This window comes from Pipistrellus kuhlii, unplaced genomic scaffold, assembly GCF_014108245.1.
Source record: "Pipistrellus kuhlii isolate mPipKuh1 unplaced genomic scaffold, mPipKuh1.p scaffold_m20_p_1, whole genome shotgun sequence".
Lineage (NCBI taxonomy): Eukaryota > Metazoa > Chordata > Mammalia > Chiroptera > Vespertilionidae > Pipistrellus > Pipistrellus kuhlii.
This window is the reverse complement of record NW_023425404.1, coordinates 21,986,491-22,013,866: the sequence shown is the minus strand read 5'-3', so window position 1 is coordinate 22,013,866 and position 27,376 is coordinate 21,986,491. Positions and strand designations below refer to the sequence as shown.

The window sequence follows — 27,376 nt, the reverse complement described above, 5'->3', positions numbered from 1 at the left end:
CCTCATCAGCTGGGCATATTCACAATTTTTAATTTTTTTTTCTTTTTGATTAAGGTTTTACCAATATTATTTCCCCAATAACCCCCAACCCCCTACTCATGCCCTCACCCCCCTGTTGTCTGTGTCCCTTGTTTAGACTCATATGCATGCATACAAGTTTCTTGGTTGATTTCTCCCCCTTACCCCCAACCTCCCTTACCTTCCCTCTAAGGTTTGACGGTCTGATCAATGCTTCTCTGTCTCTGGATCTGTTTTTGTTCATCAGTTTGTATTGTTCATTATATTCCATAAATGAGTGAGATCATGTGATATTTATCTTTCTCTGACTGGCTTATTTTGCTTAGCATAATGCTCTCCAGTTCCATCCATGTTGTTGCAAATGGTAAGAATTCCTTCTTTTTTACCGCAACATAGTATTCCGTTGTGTAGATGTACCACAGTATTTTAATCCACTCTGGGCACTTAGGCTGTGTCCAAATCTTAGCTATGGTAAATTGTGCTGCTATGAATTTAGGGGTGCATATATCCTTTCTTATTGGTGTTATTCACAGTTTTTTGTTGTTATATGTGTTTGTGCAAAGAGGAAGAATAAAAATACATATAAAATTTTAGAAATGATTAAGGTAGTATGTCAGAACTGCTGTTAAAACTCAGGTCTTCTTTCTCTAACAGTGGTACTTTTACCATAGCTTCAGTTTAAATCAGTTGTCATTTAATTTTTTTTTTCCTAGCTTGTTTAAAAAAAAAATTAATTCCCATCTCACTTATATTAATAGAAAATTGATAAAAATGTTATTTTTACATGTCACACATTAACTTTTAAAATTACATACTTCAAAATACTGTGTCCAATTTGCATAATTTCTATTATGATGTTTTAAAACTGCATATTTAACAGTTTTAATGTTTAAAATATATTTGCTTATTTTGAATTTCAAATTTTTGAAAAAAATTAATATGATTAATTATATTGGTTAGCATGTCAATAAATTATTAGTCTTTAAAGTTTAATGCTGTAAAATAATTAAGAAACAAATGATATGGTAATTTATTTAACTATCTAGGGTAGTTTATTTCTGGATAGAGTTACATAGCACTATTTTTTCTATGAGATCAATATGATATTGATATGCTTTTATTTTAGAGTTTGACTTATAGTGACTTGCAGTTAAGATCTTTTAAGTGAGCTTATTTTCTGGGTTGTCTGTGAGATTTGATGTACCTTTGTGAAACATAAACCTTTACAGGGATGTGATTAAAAAGAAACTTTATGTTCATAATATTCCACTTTCAAAAATTACTATTAGAAGTCAGAAGCTATAATATTTATACCAAACTATTATGAGACATCTATATTTTTCATAGAATAGTTTCTATTTTAAAAATCTATGTCTGTTAAAATGTGGAAGCTCTCTGTTAACATTTAATGATCTTGTCAGGGGAATATGATTGACACAATTAAGTTGTCTTGCATTTGAGTTACAAAATTGATATGGGATGTGAGTCAGATCCTAATTCAGAACATATGATACTCTTGTTCCATTCCATTCGAGAATGAAATTAAAGCAACTTATAAATAAATCTGGTTTTCATTAAAATATGGAAAAAAATGTCTGTATGCCGAAGCATTTGAAATATAGTTTAGGATTTATACTCTATATTTCATACTTGGAACATTTTTATCATACAGGATTAAATCCACAGATCAAACAAGTTTTCTAGGAGGTATAAAACTTTTTACTCTAATTCTGTAAGCTTAAAGGGAAAGTATATTTATATCACAGTAGGAAAACAGGAGTTCTGTTAGATAATTTTTTTTCTCCCTCTCAAATTTAAGATTAGGGTAAATCTAAAATTTTGACTTATAAAATATACTTATTTAATGTGTGCTTTTTGAGGTTTCTTTTTACTGGGTTTGTATTTTGTAAGTTTAATCACTTCTGTTCTTTAGAAATATCTCTTGGAAAGAAAATTCAGTTGACTGACGTGCATGTGAAATGTAAACTAACTTTACTGAGTATTACTGTGTTGCCTTTATTGTCAGCGTTATTAATCTAACTAAATAAGGGTAAGAAACAATTAATAATAACCAGCAGCCAAGCAGGGATAGAGAAATTATATCTTGAATACAGTTTTTTACATTAGGAATTTATAGTCAATCTGATAAAGAGGTGAATAAAGGAAGCACAATGTTGAGAAAAATAAAGCAATATCTGGAAAATACAGTAAACTCAAAATCACTCTTCAAGACTAGTGAATATTTCCATTGCTCTATCCCTAAGGTCAGCATCGACCTTTTGCTGATTCTGCTGACATATGAAATGAAGTTTTTGAGCCAGATGATCTGTGAGGTGCCATGACTCTGATTCTGAGTTACTGCTGGGAGGGGTGAAGTTATCTCAGACCCACAGTTCAGTGCTTTGGGCAGTCATGTGGCTTCTATGATGATTGAAATTGTGATTTGAAATAGTATAACATTGTAAAATATAATATAATGGTATCCTATATAATAAAGAGGTGATATGCAAATTAACCCTCATGCCCTCACAAGATGGCTGCCTACCACCAGGCCAGCAGGGGCGTTAGTGAGGGACCACCAAACAACTGAACAGCAAGCTGCATGGGGCAACCAGTTCTGTGGGGAAGCTGTGAGGGTGACCAAGCCGGAAGGGGGGCAGTAAGGCAACCAGGCTGTCATGGGGGGCGGTTGGGAGCAACCAGGCTGGCGGGGGCGGGAGGGCAGTTAGGAGTGACCAGACTGGCAGTTAGGGGACAGTTGGGGGTGACCTGGCTGGAAGCGGGGAGCAGTGGGGGCGACCAGATCAGCAGGGGTGGCATTAAGGGGTGACCAGGCTGGCAGGGGGGGGGGCGGACAGTTAAGAGCGACCAGGCCAGTGGGAGGGGACAGTTGGGAGTGACCTGGCCGGCTGCCAGGGGAAGTTAGGGGTGACCAGGCATGCAGGCAGATGAGCAGTTAGGAGCCAGAGGTCCAGGACTGTGAGAGGGATGTCCGATTCACTGCCAGTTTAGGCACAACATCTCCAAGGGGTTCTGGATTGTAGAGGGTGCAGGCTGGGCTGAGGGAACCCCTCCCTCGTGCATGAATTTCATGCACCAGGCCTCTAGTGAATTATAAAGTTCAGGATTTTGAAGTGCTCCTTTATTTTTATGCAAAAGAAAAGAGTCTGGTCCTGAGGATTAAGGTGCTCTCTTCACTGTTCTGCAGCAGGAACTGCAGGACTAACTGCAAGATCTGCCTTGGTGCTTCTCTGGCCTCTTCTCCCAGCTCTGCCACTGTCCGAGTCTGATTGAGTCCCAGAGGACGGAGATTTCAGGCCCAGAGCCCTGGGCTTTTCGCCAGCTTAAGAAGTTTAGTTGCCAGGTGTTCTTCAGTGAGGGGTATTTTGAAGTTTCCACTCTAGTTCTACCTATTTAAGAGTGGCTAGAAGATGGACTTGCCAAGTGTCATTTGTATTGTTAATATGTGTCCTCTCTTAGGACCTCCTGCATACCAGGAATTGGGCATGTGAATGAAAATGTAGAGAGCACAGCTTCAAGTCCATTAGACCTAGAAATACTTGTACATAGGCTTTAGTTTCTGGCACATTTATTTTCTAAAGACATGAATTAGGGTGGAGAAGGGAAAGTTATGTTCACAGTGCTATTTATTTTTTATTTTTATTGATTTCAGAAAGGCAGGGAGAGGGAGAGAGATAGAAACATAAATGATGAGACAGAATCATCTATTGGCTGCTTCCTACACACCTCACCTCCCCACTCTCCCCCCCCCACACACACACACTGGGGATTGAGCCTGGGAATCAAACTGGGACCTACTGGTTCATAGGTCGACAGTCAACCACAGAGCCACACTGGCCAGGCTTCACAGTGCTATTTCTGCTATTGCTCCTTTTCCAGTCCTGTTAAAGAGGAAATTGTCAGCACCCAACAGTACCCATTAAAAATACATCGAGAGGACTTCCTTATAAATCAGAGTGTAAAAAGAGACACAGTGAATGAATCATGAAGTCCACGTTAAGTCCAGGGGTTGAAAACATGCAGAGGAACACCTTTTCTCCTATTTTCTTTCTTTTATTCATTCTTTCTTAATTGAGATATAATTGACATATAACACTGAGTAAGTTTAAAGCATATAGTGTATTGTTTTGATAGAATTATTTATTGCAACTAGAGGCCCAGTGCACGAATTCGTGCACATGTGGGGTTCCTCTGGGTGGCCTGCAGTCCAACACCACGTGCAGCTCCTGCTGATGCTCCCACTCGTCCCCGCCCCACTGTGCCTGCCACTGTGCCTGCCGTGGGCTTGTGCCCAATCAGTCCCGATCGGGAAAGGCTCATGTTGCCACAGCAGCGCTCACCAGCATGAGCCCTGCATACATCTGGCGCCCTCTCAAGTGGAGTGGCCTGCGGGATTGGGGTGAAACTGGCTCTCCAACATCCCCTGAGGGGTCCTGGATTACAAGAGGGTGCAAGCCAGGCTGAGGGACCCCACTGGTGCATGATCGGGCTGGGGAGGGACTGTGGGAGGGAACCACGGCATGTCCGGCCCATCTCACTCAGTCCCGATTGGCCGGACCCTAGGAGCAAGCTAACCTACTGGTCATAGTGTATGGCTCCTGAGAAGCTGGTGGTCAGTGCACATCATAGCGACTAGTTGACCAGTTAACTGTTCCCAGGTGGTCAGTGCACATCATAGCGAGTGGTTGAGCAGCCTTAGCATATCATTAGCATATTGGTTTGGTTGTTCACTTGTTCTGCTGTTCAGTATATTTGCATATTACCCTTTTATTTTATAGGATATGATTACCACAGTGGTGTTATTTAACGCTTCTGTCATGTCATATAATTGTCATTCTGTTTTGTGGTGAGAGCATTTAAGAGTTAGTCTCTTAGCAGCTTTCAAGTACATAAATGCAGTACTATTAACTGTAATCAAAGTGTTGTGCATTAGACCTCAGACTGGCCAACACTTAGTCATCTCTAACTGCAAGTTTGTACCCTTTACCAACACCTTCTTGGTTCTCTTAACCCCCGACTTCTAGAAATCACCATTCTTCTCTGTTTCTATCAGTTAGGATATCTTAGATTCCACATATAAGTGATATACAATATTTGTCTTTTTCTTTCTTACTCATACTATCTAATAAAAGAGTAATATGCAAATTGACCATATCTCTGCTATATCCACAACCCACGCCCACCATCCAATCAGGAACAAGTATGCAAATTAACCCAACCAAGATGGCTCGACCACGGAGAGAGCAGGAGGCTTGGGTTTCCCTGGCAATGGAGGAAGCCAAGCTTTTCGCCTGCCCTGGCCTGCCTTGGCCTCCACTTAAGGCCAAAAAGTTTCAATTATAGAAGATAAATAAATCCCAGATACCAGGACCTCCACTTGGGTCACTGGGGGGCGTGGCCAGCTTGCAAACCACCACAGGCCCCTCTCCCAGGCTGTCCCACACTCCAAGGGAACCTCCACCCTGATCTGAACACCCTTTAGGGCAAACAAGCCAGCCCCACCTGTGCACCAGGCCTCTATCCTATCTAATCTTATCTAATAAAAGAATAATATGCAAATTGACCATCATTCCAACACACAAGATGGCTGCCTCCATGTGGACACAAGATGGCCATCACAAGATGGCCAGCAGGGGAGGGTAATTGGGAGGGACTAGACCTCCAAGGGAGGGCAGTTGGGGGCGATCAAGCCTTCAGGGGAGGGTTGTTAGGGGTGACCAGGTTGGCAGGGGAGCAATTAGGTATCAATCAGGCTGATAGGGGAGTGGTTAAGGGGGTAATCAGGCTGGCAGGCAGAAGTGATTAGGGGCAATTAGAAAGGCAGGCAGGCGAGCAGTTGGGAGCCAGCAGTCCTGGATTGTGAGACGGATGTCCAACTGCTTGTTTAGGCCCCATCCTGGTAGGATATTGAGAGGTCCCAGATTGGAGAAGGTGCAGACTGGGCTGAAGGACACCCCACCCCCGCCATGCACGAATTTCATGCACTGGGCCTCTAGTCTTAGTATAATGCCCCTAAGGTCCATCCATTTTGTAACAAATAATAAGATTTCCTTTCTCCTGGCTCAATAATATTTTATTATATATATATCACATCTTCTCTTTATCCATCATCCATTGACGACACTTAGGCTGTTTCCATACTAGTATCTTGGCTATTGTGAATAAAGCTGCAATAACATGGAAGTACAGATATCTTTTCGATATCCTGTTTTCATTTCCTTTGGATATATGCCCAGAAGTGGGATTGCTGGATCATATGGTAGTTCAATTTTTAGTTTTTTTAGGAGCCTCCATATTATTTTCCACAGAGGCTGAACCAATTTACATTCCCACCAACAGTACACAAGGGTCCCTTTTCTCTACATCCTGGCCAACACTTACCTCTTGTCTTTTTGTTGATTCCTATTCTAAAAGATGTGAAGTGTTATCTTATGTGTTTTGATTCTTATTTTCCTGGTTCGTGATGTTGAACATCTTTTCATATACTCATTGGCTATTGGTATGTCTTCTTTGAAAAAACGTTAATTTTTTTTTCTGCCCATATTTAAGTCAGATTGTTTTTTAATTTTTATTTTTTTGCTATTAAATTGAATGAGTTCTTTATATATTTTGGATATTAACTCCTTGTCAGATATGTGGTTTGCAAATATTTTCTTCCATTCTGTAGATTGCTCTTCATTTTGTTGTTTCTTCTGCTATGAAGGTTTTTAGTTTGATGAACTCACACTTAATTTTGCTTTTGTTGCTTGTGCTTCTGGTGTCATATCCAAAAAATTGTTGCTAAGACATCAAAGAGCTGTCTTCTCTATGTTTTCTTCTAGAAGTTTTATGGTTTCAGATCTTACACTTAAGTCATTAATCTATTTTGAGTTATTTTTTGTGAGTGAGAATTGTACTGTGACCTCCTGATTGTCGATGCCCAACCATTGAGCAGTCACATCAGCTGAGCTACTAAATTGTCTTTTTTTAAAAGCTGCTTAATATCCTAATAAAGTATGCTGTAATCCATATTTTTCTATTGCTGGATATATATAGGATTTCCCTCAGCTTTTTAATAATGTATTTATTGCTGCATGTACATAGAATTCTTTATATTTCAGATAATTTTTTAAATTACCACATTTGCTACATTTTATCAATGTTTTTCCTACATATTATCAATGTTTTTCCAAGAGATAGTACTATCTAGTACTAGATTGACAAAGTCTCTAGCAACATATGAAGCATCACTTATGCTACATCCTCAAATATTATGTTTAAAATAATTTTACTGCCCAGCTGGCTCAGTGGTAGAGCATTCACCTATGAACCAGGAGGTCACGGTTAGATTCCTGGCCAGGCCACATGCCCGCGTGGTGGGTTCATTCCCAGTGTGGGGCATGCAGGAGACAGCCAATCAATGATTTTCTCTCTTTATTGATGTTTCTCTGTCTCTCTCTCTCTTTCTCTGTCCCCCCTTTCCTTCCTGAAATCAATAAAAATACATTTTAAAAAAGTAAATAATAAATTTACTAGTTTAATTTCAACAGCCTAATTATTTCTTTAATTGCATTGGATTTTTCTTCATGTGTATTTACTAGGTGTACTTATTTCATGAATTGTTTGTCCTTTACATAATAAAATAAAATAAAAGTATAAAATAAAAGTCTAGTATAAAATAAAATATAATAGTTTAAAATAAAAGTCTTGGGAAATTCGTTCTAACTTTTTAAAACTTCTATACAGATATTTTATCAATATATTGAAAAATTAAAATAATATATATGCAAACAAGGAGAAAATAAAAGTGCTTATATTGTTGCCACACAGAAATATCTACTTTTTGTGTTTTAAATATATCCTTCTGATTTAAAAAAAAATGTACATCCATTTTTTAAAATAATTACATACACCATCATACTTTTTAACCTGCCTTTTCTAATTCAACATTCTAATGACTTAATATGAAAATTTTAATACTTTTTTTCTGGTAATATATGTCCTTTCCTGAAAAATATAAACTATAAAGAAGAAAAATTACCTATTATTCTACCGCCTAGAGATAATTGCTATTGATTTATTGCAATTCCTCTCCATTTTTAATGAATCTGTATTCTTCCTCAAAATTATAATCATGCTGTAAATATTTATTATGTTTACTGAATATTCATTATACAATATTATTATATCTATGAAATATCTATTTATGATTATCCCATAGTTCCATAATTTATTTTTAAATTGTCATGGTGTTAGATGTTTGCTTCCAATATTTATTATTATTTTTACCAGTTTTGTGCACTCATTACTCCTCCCCAGCATTGCCTATCTTATTTTTTAAAAATTATTTGCTAATTTGTTACTTAAATGGCATCTCATATTTTGATACATTTTTTAAATGTAAATTCATTAATAACTAGGATCCCACAAGAACATATTTTAACAAAAGGAAGTAGGCTTTTTGTAAATGTGTGTATGTGTGTGTGTTTGTGTGTGTGTGTGAACATAAACAGTGGATCCTGCGCCTAAAATAGAACTATTTTTTTTATAATAGGTCTTGGTATCTTCATGAACACACACTACTAATAATCATTTGTGTTATCATTGTGTTTCCTCTTGCTCTTCTTCCTAAAATAGGTAAGTCTTTGTTGAAGAGAACATTATTTTTTAAAGTTAAGAAAAAAGAAAGAAGATAATATTAAGGAGCTTTGGAAGTTCACAGTACCACATTTTTAGCAGAAGGGTGGTGGTTGCGCATAGTTTTGAACTTGGACTTACTGTAGGTTGTTCAGCCCTGTCTAGTTAACCTATTACTTGTTTTGCAGTAGTATTTTGTCTGCCCCACTAAAATAAAATCTTTACAGCGGAACATTAAAGAGCAGCCTTCCCTTACAGTGTACCATTAGTGGTAAGCCAGTTCCAATTCTGCCGTACAGAGCTACATAAATGATCTGTGACAGATAGTTGGAATGTTGTTATTCTCAGCCCTAAGCCCCAGATACCAAGCCCTGTAATAGAAAACATGCCCAAGATGTATAGCTTTAGCTGTACATTAGGATTATTTTCCTTATAAATTGTTTTTTTATTTTACTGTTATTTTACAGGCTTTCTTGGCTACACAAGTAGTTTATCATTTTTCTTTATGGCATTCTTTGCTCTTGTGGTAAGTTTAAAATATAGCATGTTGCTTATCTCCTCACTAAAATGGAACTCATTGTCTTAATGCCTTTTTTTCTTTTAACTCTGTTTTGTTTTGGGGAGGTATCCCACTTTATTTCAGTGTGTTACCCAAAGGACTTCTGTTTCACAAAATTATTTCCTCCATTTTATCTATATTGAAGAGGCTTGGCTGGACCAGCATTTCAAGTTCAGTATCACTTGTGGTTAATTAGAAAGGAGAGCACACCATTCTGTTAAAACCTTAGATGGAGTGTAATTTTTTGTGTAGGTTGTATGATCACTTTATTTCTGAACAGTATTGTGTGTGTGTGTATGTGTGTCAGGGGTACTCAATTATGAGGATCAGGCTGGTTCATATCTGTAAAATAGTTTGATATTATCTTAATTATGAAACTTTGTTCCATTAAAGACACAGGCCTTAACTATTGCAATCTAGTAAGAACTGGGGTGTCTGAATTGTATCTGGTCTGGTTTATTCAGCATAGTTAAGGTCTCATAAAAATACTACTGCAAAGAAATGTTTTTTTCACATGTGTAATACTTTTTTTCTTATATTTAAAAATTAGCAGGAAAAATATCAGATGTAAACTTACTATTTATAAAATAATCTTTTAAAAAGACACATGTTTAAATGATTTGATTAAACTTTTAAAATCATAAGCTTCATGAAACTCTCCCTTAATAATGAGAAATGAATAAAAGAAAAATGCCACCCAAAAGAGCAAGATAATACATCAGTAGTTAAGTTATTTATATTACATAGCCAGATTTCTGTGCTGTCAAAACAATCTAAGATGCATTTAACTTAGTCTAACGTGATCTTCTGGGATACAAAGATAAAACAATTTCAGATTATTTTAAAGAGTGGAAGTGACGCTAGCTTCTGTGTACAGAAACAGTTATACTTTAATGAATGCTCTTAAAACTAAAAATGCTTAACAGTGTTTACATTTAATCATTTGTTGAACTTATCAACGTTGTCTTCCCCCTCGAATTGTATGATTTATATCTTACAAGTAAGTGAATCGAACATACACTTTCTTTTAGACTTTTTCTTTCAGTTATAATAAGATATAGTAAGTTTAAGTTATCCAGCATAATGTCTTGACTTATATATTCAATATATTGTAAAATGATTGCCATATAAGTTCAGTTAGCATCCATGAACATACACTCTTTAGACCCCACAATGAAGAGGGAAACAATCAATCAAAATAGTGAACTATTTGAATGGATTTTAGTCAGATGCTTTCCTTCTACTGAGTGCTGTTAGGCATGTGGGAGTTTAACCTGGACACAGCTCTAAGGGTCAGTCAGTTGTGTAGATGAGATAAGATAAATCTATTAGAAAACAAGTAGATAGAGAACAATATAGGCAATACATAAGTATGGACTTATTTGCTTCAGAGTAAGAATTGCAAGAGTTAAAGATCACTGAGAGCTAGAGTAAAGAAGGATGTGGAAGGAAATAAATAAGCTGAACATTGAAAGATGGGGAAGACTGGGAGAAGAGTGAAAGAAGGCCTTCTGTGCAATGGAAAGACTTTTACATACTTAGTCATCTTTCCCCTGTCTTTCTAACTCCTGGAATTATCTTCTGACCATGATCTATCTTCACCCTGAGTAAGGACTGCCTGTCACTCTTGGCTGTTGGGTATTGCCCCATTCCTGCCCGTACTTCCGGTGCATAAGATATCACTTCTGACAACCTCAGCCCAGTGTGCGGGCCTGGGGTTAGGAGGGATCTCTGTTGAGAGATTAGCTCTAGTAACTAATTTTATATTAATATAAAATCAGGTTGCTAATGATATTTTCTAATTCATGAAAAAAATGATGATATTGCATTTTGGATCATTGCATTCAATATTTTGAATTGCAAGCCTCATGATAGCAGCTGATAAAATAAATGAGGTGGCTCACACACCAATTTATTGCAGTGCCTGGTACACAACAAATGCACCGTAAATGGTTGTTGCTGCCACCACCACCACTGGAGCAGGGCTGAAGAGACTAGCTTCTGCCCCACCCATTCTTACCCCCCCCCCTTTTTTTTTAATTTTAAAAAAATATATTTTATTGATTATTTTTTTTACAGAGTGGAAGAGAGAGGATAGAGAGATAGAAACATTGATGAGAGAATCATCGATCAGCTGCCTCTTGCACACCCTCTATAGGGGTTGTGCTCACAACCAAGGTACAGGCCCTTGACTGGAATCGAACCTGGGACCTTTCAGTCCGCAGGCCGACGCTCTATCCACTGAGCCAAACCAGTTTCAGTTTCTCTCTTTCTTTTTTTTGAACATACCAATAAAAAGATGGTGAGATTATTGCTTTTGATTTTTTTTCTTCTCTCATGGTAAGTTGACCATTTATTTTCATTACATATGGAAAACATATCTAGAAATGTCAAAGCAATTTTCCTAGTTTATCCTTATAATTGTCCCCCTCTTGCCCTCTTGGGGAGGGTTTTAATTAAGAGTCATTCTTTAGTTTACTCATTAACTTAATCCTAAAGGTATATGTTTTCCTTAGATTTGTTTTATCGCTATATAAAATCTTGGCTGAATTAGTTTAAATCCAAAGCTAGATAAATACCAAATAGGAATAGGAATAGGAGCAGTATTTACTTATTGGTCTCCTGCAAAGGACAAACGCTTCCTTTATTCTCCCTTCCCCTTTGTATGCTGGGTTTCAGCCTAGAGCAAATATTTACAGAGTAATTATGTGCCCCGAAACAAGGGCAACAATGGCAATGTTGACACAACCACAACCTTAGGTCTAGGAACAGGATGGCCACAATTAAGAGTAAAATCCTGAAGAAGAAAAAAAGAAAATAAATAAAATTATGAAACATTTTTATGGATTATTTCTGGGAATTGACATCCCTCTGGATTTTTTTATTTTTTAAATTTTTTATTTTTAACAACTAGAATTCCCTAGCTATGTGCTTTTATTCTTAGCCAGTTTTTTTTCTACTTTCACTGAAAGTAACATAAGTTTGAAAAAAGCAAGAAGGGATAGTACTTCTATATCAGAAATCTCCAAGCTCACCCTTTGCATAAGGTCTTTACTCACTTCTGCCTGTGGCCATTTCCAAAACAGCTGTTACTATTTCTCCATCTGCCTCTGATGCCAGGTCCACAAATAACCATATTCTTGTACCATTGTCACTAAAACATTGTGTTCCCATTTTAAGTTGCACATTTTTTTTAATGCCTTGATGCTGTTGGAATTTTGGAAGTTGACTTGAGAGTACTCTCAGTCTTTAATGGGGGAGATTTCCACTAACCAGATAGGCAGCGTCCAACCTCACCCCACCATAGGGAAAGTTATACAGTCAAAGAATCTGTTAGCTAGCATATGGTTTGGCATGGTGTTAGGTTAATTGAAATAATGCCGTCCTATTTGAAATAACTTCTTTTCATGAAGTTTAGAAGAAATAATCTGGTTTGTTGATTCTTCTTCTTCTTACAGACAGTAATTAAAAAGTGGTCTATCCTTTGTCCTCTGACATTAAATTCTATAGAGCAGCATTTCCAGGTAATACTTTATATTTTCTTTTCAGTTTCTTCCTTTTTATTTTAAGCTAAAAAGAAAAAAAAAATCAGGCTAATATATATTTTTTCTAATAAATGGAAAAGTAATGACTAGTTTGCATTTTGGAACTTTATTTTGAAGTGTTTTTATTTGAAAGCCTAGTTATAATAAAGTCATCATGTTTGTTGATGCTTTCTGACTTTTAATGACTATTGGTTTCTCTTTTTCCCCTCAATCCTCTTAAACAGATTTCAAATGCTACAGATGATTGTAAACCAAAGCTCTTTCATTTCTCCAAAGAGGTGTGTAAGTTATTAACAGATACTTTTGGTTGATTTTTCACATTTCAAGTTTTAAGAGATTTGTGTAACAGGGTCTCTTAGGTCTTTGTACCTGTAACTAATTAATTTTCATGAAAGTGCTAAGTATAGGGTTGCCTACCAGAAGAATAATATTATTTAACACAGGGTGGCCCATTATGAAACAGCCACCTTTTTTTGGCATGCCTTTAAATGGAGCCTGTTTTAAATGGGCAACTGCCTAAAAGAACAGATTTACTAAATGTCTGGTCTGGCCAATAAGGTCCTCTGTGGATACAGACTTCCTGTTGCCCTCTGGACTTGTAAAGCTAAATAGCCAATTATATAAAAACCTCCTCCCTTGTGAGTAGAACCTTGGTCTGCAGCTAAACAGCCTCATCATTGGACCAGCAATTGAGCACTGCCAGTATGTCTTCTGGCAGACATTCCACAGTTCAGATTTATGATGCCTTCAGTGGAGACTGGAAAACCGGGTCCCTTTGCATTCCCGGAGAGCCCTCAGATACTGACAGTGCCTGCAAGAGCCCTTGGCATCTACAGGGGAGACCGGGTGACCTCTAGCATTCTGGAAGAGCTTAATCTTCCTGTGGCTTTAAGGTTTTTTTTTGTCTACACTTTTAGATTCTGCTGAAATGCAGGTTCCAGATGCTAGAATCCCTCCACTCAGGTACAACTCTGTCAGTGTACTATTTCAGTGCCACTACTCCTCCATGCAGAACTTTCCATTTTATCCGCAATTTTTACACAACATATGTCCCTCTGGCCCCCCAAGGGGGGTTACCACATCGTATGTGGAAAAGGCCTCCGTGTGCCTTAAAGATCTAGGTAGGGTAATTGACAAGCCAGGAAATTGAGCAATATATGAAAGAGAATTTGTGAATTAAAGTCCCATTCCCGTAATCCAGTCTCAGGAAACACTACAGCTTTCCTTCCTCTCAATTCCCTTCAAATATTTGAGGAGGCATTATGTCCCAAGATAGGTCTTCAGTCATCTGGAACTTCTTTTGCTGAAGAGCCTGAAGTTAGTCAGGGGAAAATTATTTTAGAGTAGAGTCAGTATTTTCATTTAGTTGGTAACTTTTGTTTGCTTTGTAATGACCTCTGGCTCTTACATATTCTAACTTTAAAAAAAAAAAGTTAGTTCATGTATTCCATTGGATCTCCAAAAACTTGCCTGTCTAGAATAAATCATGTTCATTCCCATTGAAAGAGAACATAGGCAAAGATGCTAATATGTGATTAATATTTGTAATATTCCATTAGATTAAATCAGTGATATTACCTTTGATTGAGTTGATAAAAGCAGATTCAAAAGCATTAACGATTATTTCTGCTTATAGAAGTAAGTTGTATTTAAATTTTCTAAAGTATACATTAGAATTAAATTATTTCTAGAATGTTATTTTGAATCTTAACCTAAATATTATTTATTCCACATAAGTTATTTTTATTTCACCCAAATAATATACGAGCAACAGCAGTTGTAGTAAAAGTAACATGGTATAGAAGCCAGCCAAGGAATATCTGGCTAGTACAGGCATTCCATCTACCAGAGGAAAGATTCGCTGATGATCATGGTTGTGTCTCTCTAAAACAAAACAAAACAAAACAAAACAAAAACAACACAATCTTATTTTATAGAGACAGTTTATGAAAAATGAAGTGAATGTAACCAAATTGATTTTTTTTAAAGAACTAAGCTCATTGTTAAACGAAGTAGTGGTTTCAACAGAGTAGCATTTAGTAATTTTGTCTTTTTTTTTCTTTTCAGAGTGCTTATGCGATACCAACCGTGGCTTTTTCATTTCTCTGCCATACCTCAATATTGCCCATTTACTCTGAACTTCAAAGGTACCATAGAATCCTGGATTATTTTAAATGTATTAAATATGACCTTTTACTTCTAGGCCTTTCAGGTTGAATAAAATTCTCCTTTATGAATTCTTTCCTCCCATCACTGGATTCTAAGTGTTAGTTTAAAACAAAATGGAACAACCGAGAGTTAGTTCTGTTTAAATTGAGGATGCTTCCTGGAAGCATAATCTTTGTGCAGTAATTTTAAATCAGCAATTAATGAACTAGGTCTTGAATGATTAAGGAACCCTTTTGTTTAGCTTGGGAGATATGTTTCTATAGATATAAATAATTTCCCTGATTCTACTTTTGCCATTTTTGTCTTTTAGCCCTTCAAAGAAAAGAATGCAGGATGTAAGCAATACCGCAATTGCTTTAAGTTTCCTTGTTTATTTTGTATCAGCGCTCTTTGGGTACCTCACTTTTTATGGTAAGTATATCATTTAATTGTAGATGAAAAAATAGATTGTTCTCTCATTCAGTGGTTGCCAACCAGTGGTCTGTGAAATCCAAAAGGTGGGTGACCCCTGGTCTAAAGGAGCCTTTGGAGCAGTGGTCGCCAGCCGGTGGCCTGTGGACCACTGGTGTCCATGAGGTCCTAAAGGTTGGTGGCCGCTGCTCTGTTTGATCTCACACTTGACTCTGAACTTGGTTTCTGCCTTTCATTAGTAAACTAATGAGTCCCAGGATTCACTGCAATACTGTAGTGGCTCTACGGGGGCCCTAAAGAATTGACTTTCTTTCAGGTTGAATAACATCTCCTTTGTGAATGTTAAGGAAACACCTGAATAAAACCTCGGGATTAATATCTTTCTACAAGAAAAAAATGTACAATACTGATTTATTTTATTTTATTTTTAAACATTTTATTGATTTTTTTTTTTTTTTTTTTTTTTTTTTACAGAGAGGAAGAGATAGGAATAGAGAGTTAGAAACATCAATGGGAGAGAAACATCGATCAGCTGCCTCTTGCACAGCCCACTACTGGGGATGTGCCCACAACCGAGGTATATGCCCTTGATCAGAATCAAACCTGGGACCTTTTAGTCTGCAGGCCGACACTCTATCCACCAAGCCAAACTGGTTTTGGCAATACTGATTTATTTTAAAAATATTTTAGAATCTTATTTTCAATACATTAGGCTTTAGTTCAGAAGTTTGGAAGAATCAGCCATTTTAACTGCAGAAGAACCAATTGAGAAAGGGAAGGGTTTTACACTGAACTATAGTTGTATGCTTACATGTCAGACATTTCTGCCTTCAGCCTCAATTCATATGATTCAAGACATTCATAATTTTTAAAAAGGATTTTTTTAAATTCATAAATTAACATTAAATGTTTCTTATGTTTATTTTTGAAAAATTGCCTGTTTTTTTTTCTCTTCTAATAAGAACCTCAAGGAAAAGTAAAACTTAAAAGTCTAGAATAAGATTTTAAAAATTATAAGCTCTCTAATTTGCAAGTATGCTTGTTTAATTTGCAAACAATCACATTATGACAAATTACACCCAGTTTGTCAGACACTTCAGTACACTTGTCAGTTTATGAATGCTTTTATAACAACTCTCCAAGTAAGTGGCTGTTATTACTTTGGTGATAGTTAGCTGTTATGACTCTGATTTCACAGTTGATAGCCTTGTGTGCATGCTTCAGGTTTTAGCCATCCATGAGGACTTGTAATGGGCTTTTGCTTATCTCTCAGAGTTTGTCCACATCTGATAAGTTTTTGGACAACATTTACTTGCATAGCTTCCTTTCCTAAGCCCAGTGGAAAGAGTATGGATTTCTAAATTGAACAAATATGGTTCAAATGACTGCTCTGCTCTAAGTAGGTATGTGACCTTGAGCAGGGTACTTCATCTTAGAGTATCTTATCTCCTAATCTGTTACAAGGGATAATTGCAAAGAGTGCTTAGTACCATGTCTGGCATATAGCAGTCTTCTACAAAGAGAAGCTGCTGCTCATGGTGTGTTGTTATCATTACTAGTGTAATTATTGCATGATTACAGGGCTCTGTTTTTCAACATGGTACTTCTTATTGTCTTTAATGACATTAAATGTAAATATGGTAGCTTTTCAGTATATGTTGTGAGTATTATCTTGGAGATGGCCTACACATCTCTAGGATAGCTTGAGAAGAAGTTACATAAATTACCATGAGATGCTTAGGAGCTGTATGATCATCATGTAAGTGTAATGTTTACTACAATACATAGGGGTTTTCCTGATTATCAAGTAACACTGTTATGTTGTCTTGGACTTAATCCTTCTCCACCAATGCAGATTCTTCAGAGTATCCACATTTTATATTATGGAGAAATTCACATTTAAGAAAAATAACATGGTATGTAGGTAGGTAGGTATATAAGTAGGTGATGGATGGATGGAAGGAAGGAAGGAAGGATGGATTGACAGAGGAAGATTCAAATATGATTTGCTAGTCATTGTTTTGTTTGGGGGTTTTTAATCATAACCAGGGGAAATCTTGTATATTTCTAACAACAATAGCCTTCAGTCTTATGGAAATAAATTGCTAATAGAGTCTGAGGCCTTAATCAAAAGGGCTTATTGAAAGTTAAGGCTTCAACTCATTTTATAGATGAGCATCTAAAGCCCAAAGAGGTGCCCTAACCAGTTTGGCTCAGTGGATAGAGTATTAGCCTGTAGACTGGAAGGTCCCAGGTTTGATTCAGGTCAAGGGCATGTACCTTGGTTGTGGGTACATCCCCAGTAGGAGATGAGCAGGAGGCAGCTGATCGATGTTTCTCTCTTATCAATGTTTCTAACTCTATCCCTTTCCCTTCCTCTCTGTAAAAAGACATCAATAAAAATAAATAAAGCCCAAAGAGGTGACCTGTCACACGATTAGTGATTAGTGGCAGGCCTCCTGAATACTGATCCGTGGTCTTTCTGCTGCTCTGTAGTGATCTTTAGAAACTTCATACCAGTTTGACAATTTGCATTAAACAGGACAGCCTCCTGACTTCAGTAGCATACACCACCCATCCTTACTGAGATTTGTAGAGATTTGCCTGTATCCAGAGAAGCGTGTCATGCTTTATTCCTTACATATGGTAAGGCTCAGCTAAGAACACAGAACTGACTGGCTCAGAAGAAAGGGTTTCGTCCTCAGAAAGTAGAAAGTGAACATTAACCGCTATTTTGAATATATAATAAATCTACCCTGTTTCCCTGAAAATAAGACAGTGCTTTATATTAATTTTTTCTCCCAAAGTTGCACTGGGTCTTATTTTCCGGGGATGTCTTATCTTTCCATGCACAAGGTCTTATTTTCAGAGAATGTCTTATTTTCGGGGAAATACGGTAGTTCTTCAGGCTCCTGGAGCTGCTTGGGGTCTTGTCACAGTGCTTCCCAGGCCTAGTTAATATTTAAATTTTGTCAGATTAAAAAGACCTATATGTATGTTCCTAGATGACTAACATTGGCTCTGACTGCAGGTGTTAAGGCATTTTAAGTTGAGGGGGGAAAGTGTCTCTTTGGTAGGCCAGGCCAGTGCCCAAATGTTGCATAATAACCAGATCATGTAAAAAGTCTATGAGGTTGTTAAGCAATAAGTGTTAATAGCTCTTTTTTTATGATTCAGAAAGCGGGGGGCAGTTTGCCATATTTCTCCAAAACTCACAAGTATCTCACAGATTTGGGAATAGAATTTAACTTTAATCTCCTCTTTAGTCCATAGTTCCACCCTACATAAAGTACAGCTTTGATAAGTTAGACAATTGGTTCGTCTCCCCTTTCCATTATCACTAGTCTAGTCCAGTCTTCATTCCCTCTCAGTGATTATGACTGTTGCCTTCCGTTATCCCTGTTTCGGGTCTCTTTTCCTCCCAATCTGTCCTCCTTCTTAGTTTAGATCAGAATTCACTATTTTTCGTAGTAAGTCATGGCATCTCTGTGTTCTACCAGAGTGAGCCCAAACCTTCAACAAAGAATTCCTCTGTTGAGTCTTAAATGTGTTTCCAGCCTTACCACCCTCTGCTCTTGTGCTGCGGCCCCCTCCAGGTCAGCCGCTGTGCTCCTCTGGAATCTCAGTTTCTCAGCTGCCTATTCCCTCTGCTTTCTCAGGACTTCTGCTCTGCTGGTCCTTGCTCCGAGGATCTCTTCCCCACACACATGCATTAACTCATTTAATGCTGTAACGCTACAGGTGAACGTATCATTGTCTCCATTTTATAGATGTAAGAACCAAGTTATAAAAGTTAATTTGCTATTAAGTAGTGGGACTTGAACATTAGTCTGTGTGGTTCCAGATTTCAAGCCCCCCTCCACCATCCTGCCCCCCAGTATATCATGGTGACTCTCCCCAAGCCTTCCCTGGTTTCTGAATTGCTCATTCCAAGGCCATAGTTATCGTTCTCTATTCAGGATCACCATAGCTGTTTGTTTGGACCTTCTTCTGTCACTTATGTATGTATCTGTGCTTAGACGCTATCATATATGTATGTGTATTCACCGTATCTGTCCTTTAAATTTTAATATTCTTGAAAATGGAGGTATGTTTGATTTGTCTCTTATTTCTTCCAAAGCACCTTTCCAAAACATACCCTCAAATTAAAAAGCACTATTCTTTCATAAGTACAAATCAATCTTTCCCTACAAGGCAGTGATATGCAATGTTCTGAATACCTCACTTGGATACACCTTGTCTGTCTTGAGGTGCGGAAAACGTGGGAGTGGAAGAACACCATGGAGCAAGACATGGTTAGCATGTACAAATTCTGTCACTGACTACCACACTGGCTGGCTAAGTAAGCCAGTTCCCTAAAACTTTTATGAAAGATTATCTACAGATGAGATGTCGAGGAAGCTGGTAAGATGTGTGGAACTCAATGAGACTCTAGAAAAATTGCAATGTCAAGGAAAAGGTATTGGTTTTGGTATCAAAAAAAAAAAAAAAGTGTACAGCTGTGCCAGCTCTGCCCCAATGAGCTACCAATCTTATATTGTTATCGCACGGATCAAATTCATGTGAAAGCACTTTACAAAGCAAACAACATAAAAACTTTCAGACAATGGGAACGTTCTAACAAGATATTTTTACATATATTTTATTGTCATAATTTAAGTTCTGCCTGTGCTGATTTGTAGTGTCATTAAAAGAAGAGGCTGTGGGCTTCAAGAAGATATTTAGCTAATGTCTCTGTGTTTCCTAGGAGAGAAAAAGGCCAGAGATGGGTTGGGGAGTAGGAATCTAAAATCTGTTAAGATTCCTTTGTGCAAAGGAAAACAATTTTGATGTTATTGACATTTTGGTAGTTTTTATTGTAATTCTTATTGTTATTTTTTAAAATTTACAGACAAAGTGGCGTCTGATATACTCCAAGATTATAATAAATACTTGCCTCATGATGTTGTTATCAGGACTATGAAGTTATGTGTACTGTTTGCTGTGCTTTTGACAGTCCCTCTAATCCACTTCCCTGTAAGTACTCTTAAAGGTTTTGTTGCTTGGTGTAGCAGCTCCCTAATGTGGCAACACTAATTCTTTGCAGACTAGAATGTTTGAATCACATCTAGTCTTGTATATCTTGCTCATTTGTTAAGTAATTGATCAAAGACCTCATTCTTGCGTATAACCCATGAATGCACAAAAATAACAGTGAGCCCCTAAGCTAATTTGTGCCTTTTGAGATTTAGTTTAGATTTATGCTTTCCCACAGCATTGTTTCCAATTTAGAGACTATAGTTCGTCTAAGGTTTTGGTGTGTGTGTTTTTCCTTTTTAATTCTGTATTCTGTTTTTCTCCCCAAAAGAATGCATGAAGAGGAAAAAGTCAAGTCAGCAAAAATAAGCTCCTTCTGGTTTATTGTAAATTTATCTTTATGTAGACATTCTAGTTTAATCTATGTCAAACTACTTTATTTGCTCTAGAATTATAGTTTAAGGGCAGAACAGATTTTCATTCTGCATTTAGTTGCCGTACTTAAGAATCTTAAGAATTTCTGAGAAAATGGATAAAAGGCTTTGGATATAAATGCTTCTGCATGGAAGTCTGAATTCCTAAACAGTGAGTTCCTTAAGAGCTGGGCCTTCAGGAGTCTTGCCCCCTCCCTGTGCAGTCTGCAGGGCCAGGAGTGCAGCAGGGGCTGTGTAAACATTTGTGGACGTGACCGCCTGCTGCCTGCCTGAACAGTGGGAAGTGTCATGAATTAGTTTTCATATTTACATGCTGTGAAACAGATAATATAAAATAAAATAGTAAATGGTGTTTCTTCCACATGGCATGATTTCTTTCCTCGTTTTAAACCTTTTGTTCTTTTGTTGAAATTAATGACAATGATTCTTCGAGATTTCATCACACAGGGTTTATTGTTGATACTTTTGAAAATTGTGCAACTTAAAGAAATTGTATGTGGAAATTTTTTAAGAATTAAAGCAAAATGATTTTTATGAAGATTACACAGAAATATGTATTTCTTAGTTTGTGAATAATAAACACGATAATGGTTTATGTTATACTTTTGTAAACTAAATGGTGTTGGGGACAGGAATATCATGATTACGGTACTGTACAAGCGAGTATTTTGGCTTTCACACTTTCTCCTTGCTTAAATTTGTTTCTCTTTATGTTATACAGGCAAGGAAAGCTTTAATGATGATGTTTTTCTCCAATTTTCCATTCTCATGGGTTCGCCATTTTTTGATCACGCTAGCACTCAATATTATCATTGTCTTACTGGCAATATTTGTCCCTGACATTAAGACTATATTTGGTGTAGTTGGTAAGTTTTATATTTCAAAAAGATCCACATAATAAAATGGGTAAACTTGTTACCCAGCCGAACATCTGAATCTGGCAGTCATCCTCTCTTTTCCTCCCGCCTAAAGGTTCCAGCACATCCACGTGTTTGATTTTTGTGTTCCCAGGACTTTTTTACCTGAAACTTAGCAGAGAGGATTTCCTCTCATGGAAAAAGCTTGCGGTAGGTTGGTTTTTGTTTTGTTTCTTTTAAGAATCCTATTTTAAGAAATGATTTGTCATTTTCTAATTATTTTATCTACATAAAAAATAATGTATTTTGAGCTATTCCATACATTATTGGGAAGGGTGGAGATTTTTTTAAAAAATACCCTAATTGTTATTATCTTTTTTCTTATTTCCACAGGCCTTTGCTTTTCTCATCTTTGGAATTTTGATTGGGACTTTTACTTTTGCCCTCATCGTTTTTAATTGGATTAATAATAAATGAAAGATAACTTTTCCCATTTCTTGTGAAGAATTCTTTACCTCCATATGCAAAAAGGGGCAATTCTGGAAGGCACCTTGGATGAATGCTGTATATGGGTTAACATTTTTGTAAGCATTCTTAACAGAAAAGTGAAACAGCATGGAAGTGGGCAAGGAAAAGTGAGCTCATAGCAGTTTTAATCAAAATAAGAAACAAACTCAGAATACTCTTAAATGTATTAGGTCAGTCTTTTCTTTGTCACTTTGTGGGTCTGATGCTTTTTTTTTTTTTTTTTGATAAATAGACTTAATTTTTTAGGGTAGTTTTAATTTTCACAGAAATATTGAGCAGAAAGAAGAGTCCCATATGTGGCTTCACCCCCAAAACATCCATAGTTTCCCATATTATTAACATCTTGAATTAGTGTGGTATATTTATTATACTTGTTGAGCCAAATATTATTATTAACTTAAGTCCATAGTTTACATTGGGGTGCACTCTTGATGTAAGCATTGGCAATCACTAATTACTTTACTATCTTCCTAAAAACTCTGAGCCTTTTCTAGCATGTCATATAGTTGCAATTAAATGGTATCCAACCTTTCAGACTGGCTTCTTTTTTTTTTAATAAATATATTTTATTGATTTTTTTACAGAGAGGAAGGGAGAGAGATAGAGAGCTAGAAACATGGATGAGAGAGAAACATTGACCAGCTGCCTCTTGCACACCCCCCACCGGGGATGTGCCCACAACCAATGTACATGCCCTTGACCGGAATCGAACCTGGGACCTTTCAGTCTGCAGACCGACGCTCTACCGTTGAGCCAAACCAGTTTCGGCAGACTGGCTTCTTTCACTGAGCAATATGCAATAAAGTTTCCTACTTGTCTTGTCATGGCTTGGTAGCTCATTTATATACACCATTGTCTGGATGAACAACCGCAGTTTTGTTTTCTGTTCACCTGTTGAAGGACCTCTTGGTTGCTTCCAAATGTTGGCAGTTTTGAATAAAACTGTGCAGATTTTTGTGTGGACATAAGTTTTCAGCTTATTTGACTTAATACCAAAGGACATAATTGCCACATCGTGTGGTAAGAATATGTTTAGTCCTGCAAACAACTGCCAAACTGCCTTCCAAAGTGGCTGTAACATTTTTCATTCCCACCAGCAATGAATTGAGAATTCCTGTAATTCTACATTCTCGCTTGGTGTTGGCAGTATTTTGTATTTTTTCGATCCTAATGGGTGTGTAGTTGTTTCTCTGTTGTTTTAATTTGTATTTCCCTAATGACATACGATGTTGATCCTCTTTTCATGTGTTTATTTGTCATTTGTGTATTTTCTTTGGTAAGGTGCAGATCTTATGCCTGTTTTTTAAATTAGGTTGTTTTCTCATTGTTGAGTTTTAAGCATTTGTATACCTGTTCTTTATCAGACATGTGTTTTGCAAAGATTTTCTCCCAGTATGTTCCTTTTTTCATCCTCTTTAACAGTGTATTTCACGGAGCAGAAGTGTTTAATGTTATTAAATATATTAAGTCAATCTTTTGTTTATTTTTTAAAGAAATCAATGTAAGTTTACATACAAAATTGAATCTTAGCTTGTGGGCTAATGTCACCGTCCATCACTAATATCAAAACTGTGGGATTATTCCATTTGGTATTTTGCCCTGACTCCAAATCCTCTCCGAGAAACTTTTGTGATTTTTCTCTGTTGTGCATTAGAAGATAGAACTGTGATGATTGGCTGTGGACTTGAAAGTTCTCTGAGCTTTCTTGTTTGTCACTAAAACATGTGACTTTCTACTTGGCAATATGACAGATATTGGTGCTTTATGTCATACTTTGTTTGGAGGTTATAAATTATTCCAATCTTCCCAGTGATGTGGCTTGTTTCTGGTTGGAAACCAGAAATTGGGTCTCTCCTGCCTGTGAGTATTCTATGTAAAGGACCCCTTAGCAGCCTACCGAAGCCAGGGTGTATCAGTGAAAATGTAATCCCATCCCCGTGCACATGTAAAGTAGGGAATTACATGCAAAGTGCCAATTTACATGTATGGAAATCCACACTTTTGCAGGTGCCTCTTACTTCCCTCTTAGGAAATTGGCTGAAAATTTGACAACTGAGCTTTTCTTTTGAGTTAAGATACTTCTTTGGCAAATCTGAGATTAGCATGGTGTAATGGAAAAAGTCCAAGTTTGGGGGTTAGAAAGACTTAGATTCAAATCTCAGTGAGTTTAGGGAAACTACTTAACCTCTCTAAGCCTCCACTTTCACATAGGTATTAGATGGAGTTAATACCAATTATACAGGGTTGTGCTGAGAGGATTAAGTGACCTTGTATAAATTAGGTACAGTTTGAAACAGGCTTTCTGCATAGATTAGCTATTTATCCCCTTTCTTCCACCCCTTTATCTGGAGCAATAAAATAAATTTGCTTTCAGTCAGGGACATGGAATTTCTTCATCTCCCATCTTGCACAACTAGTATGTTTAGAATCCCGCTCTTTCCTTCACTCCCAGGGGAGCCGGCCCCATGTCTGTAGTGCTTTCCCACAGTTCTACCCCAGCTGCACTCCTACTGATGCCTTCCTGAAACTGGGCACTTAGCCTGGTCCCAGGGGCACCCCCTGGCATGGCCTTCCATGTGGCTTCGGGTCAGCCAGATTCTATCAACCTGGTGAGCTCACTCTTGTACCCTCTTTTTCTGTTTATGAAATTATAGATTCACATACAAATAGGGGTTCAGCTGCTTAAATAAATCTAACTGCAGTAATACCAAAATAACCCCAAATCTGCAACAGATGCAAGGATGCCCCCTGGGGCAAATGTTAAGTGCGATGACAGCTGGGCATCAATTATTACATTTGTCACCCGCTCATGGGATAGGATCATGGGAGGTTTGGCAAAGGGACAAGTAACCTATTGAACACTCTGCACAAAACTCAGTTAATATCAAGAGAAATGATTTGTGGAGATGTTTGTTTTTATTTTACATTAATATGCTGCCTTATCTAGCTGCCTGGGTAGAGTCACAGCTTTCCCTCTGAGTTTGGAAGAAGCTAAGAGGGCTGGTAAGAGCAGTGCCCCCTTCACCAGCATTACCCAGAACCTTCAAGTACTCCTCAGCGTTTTTCCTGCGAAATATAGGCCTTCTCGTTATGGGCTTAATGTTCATAATTTATTAGGTAATAACTATTTAAAATAAAACGAAGTTAAGCACAAAATATATACTTCTCCAACACTTGGAGACTTGTTTGCCAAATTAAAAGACGAAGTGCTGAGAATATAAAATTACTTTCATATGTTGAGGGTGAATGTTTAAATTGTACTTTTTTGAACGGAATGTTTACTCATGAGCTTAGCATTTAAATGGTTAAAACAAGCCTTTGAAGTTAACACTCCATTAAGATGAATGGGGGTAATTCACACCTCTGCTGGTGCTGTATTATTTCAGTCTGGCTGCGGAGAAAACAAGACAGCAGTGGGTTGATTTACTGTGTGAAGGCCCTTTAAACACCCAAGGTCTGGAAATCTTTGTTGTTGTTTTTTTTTCTTTTTCACCTAAAACCAGAATCTGAAATTCAGCACAATTTAGGTATAGAATTGAAGTCTTGAAAGTACCATAGATTCTCTGTTATCTGCAAATTCCTACCTGCCTTTATTTGTTCCTGTACTCTAGCCTTTCTTCCTACCCTGGCACCATTTGTATTAAAGTTCCGCTAGTAATTCACCAGTGGAAAAGCAGAAAGGAACCATCCATTTTCGGGTATACTTTACACGTGCCTTTAAATGAGTTATGAAATAATCCTCGCTTTATCATCTTCGCAACTCTCAAGTTCTGCCTTTTCCTAACATAAAGTATCCATCTTTAACGACTGTTTTCTTCCCCATTTGGGGGTATGGGATGTGGTTGAAGAGAGCAAAGATCAGTGGGAGAGGCGTGTGTCAGTGTGTTCTTTGTGGTAGTCATGTATATTTGAAATGTGCATTCCCCCCATTGATGGAAGTTTTCTAGCCAATTGATCCTGAAATAATTAGTTTCAGAGGCTAGGAATAAGGCTGTATGAGCATTTTATGAGATGTCAATGAATTTGGAAGATCTTTTTAAGGTAAACAGATTTTTCTTGTGTCATCTCTGCCCGTGTATTTGCAGGATCAAGTTACTAGATACTCTGTGGGTAGGTGGGTGTGGACAGTATTTCCATTTGGGCTGCCTCTCATGTTGACATTGCCAGTACAGCACATAGAAATGGAAAGTAGATGCTAGTAACACAGAGGCCCAACCAGTTCATTTAAATCTGTGTTGGGCTGTGTTAGAATTAGCCCAATTGAAAACAGTTTGTTTCCTGCAAATTACTCTGCCTAAATTTTAGGTGTTAAAATTTTTGGTCTTAGAACGTCTCAGAACCTTCTGTAGCACTGAGATTTGTTTTTCTAATTTAAACACAAAATTTAACTTTTTTTTTCCTTCCTGTCGTAATACTTCGATAGTCTTTCTGTATGAAGTAGGAAATATAGGAAAACAAAGTTTTGATAAAGGATGACTAAAGATATTGTGTGAGTGTTTTCCTCATTGCAGTCAGAATTCTTTCTGTCTCTCGCCCTTCCCAAACAATGTGATAAATGTTTTACTATCATCATGATCCACTGTCCTAGTTTGCCAGCCTGTCAGTTATGGTGAGCAAGTATGAGGTGCAGGGAGACTCATCTTGGCTGATGGACAGCCAGTTGGACAGGAGGTTCATTCACCTATAGCACAAAGTAAATAGGTGCAAAGAGAAATTGAGTTGCCAGGAAAAAAAACAGATGGATTAAAAGACATTCTAATATGGGATGGGGCCTAGGCACTGATACATTTTTTTTAAAGCTTCCAGATGTCTGTAATGGGCAACCACTGGGTTGCTACATCAGCCTTCTCACAGGTGTCTGTCTGCCAGTCCATTTTGCCTGTTGCTGTCCACTTGGAATCCTGCTTTCATAGGATGACTTTCCTGCTCAAGAGTCTCAGGTGGCTCTCTACTTCTTTGAAGGTTTGGTCTTTTGTTAATTTTATGTCACATCACATAACAACTTAATTCCACATTCCACATTCTCCTGTCTCATCTACTAAATTGTATTTTATCCTTTCCTTACCTACATTCTACAATACACTGAAGTTGTTTCACTGTTTGGTACTTGATTTGCCTTTGATTATCATGTTTCAACATTTTTACTTCCACTATCCTCCTTTCCCCATTCCAAGTTCCACATACACACCCACAATGTCCTCA

The 27,376-nt window shown here is 37.3% G+C and overlaps 1 protein-coding gene across 4 annotated transcripts in view; it reads left to right on the top strand.

Moving 5' to 3' along the window:
* SLC38A6 (solute carrier family 38 member 6) overlaps positions 1-22,706 on the top strand; it is a 61,734-nt gene extending 39,028 nt beyond the window's left edge. For all 4 annotated transcript variants that reach the window (XM_045579989.1, XM_045579987.1, XM_036434799.2 and 1 more), the window contains 10 exons: positions 8,573-8,655; positions 9,123-9,181; positions 12,673-12,738; positions 12,984-13,037; positions 14,827-14,906; positions 15,239-15,339; positions 20,231-20,355; positions 21,511-21,655; positions 21,762-21,856; positions 22,040-22,706. In XM_045579989.1, coding sequence (XP_045435945.1) covers positions 8,573-8,655; positions 9,123-9,181; positions 12,673-12,738; positions 12,984-13,037; positions 14,827-14,906; positions 15,239-15,339; positions 20,231-20,355; positions 21,511-21,655; positions 21,762-21,856; positions 22,040-22,123 — 892 coding nt within the window. In that variant the 3' untranslated portion in view covers positions 22,124-22,706. The remainder of the gene's footprint in view (positions 1-8,572; positions 8,656-9,122; positions 9,182-12,672; positions 12,739-12,983; positions 13,038-14,826; positions 14,907-15,238; positions 15,340-20,230; positions 20,356-21,510; positions 21,656-21,761; positions 21,857-22,039) is intronic.
* Positions 22,707-27,376: the final 4,670 nt, after the last annotated feature.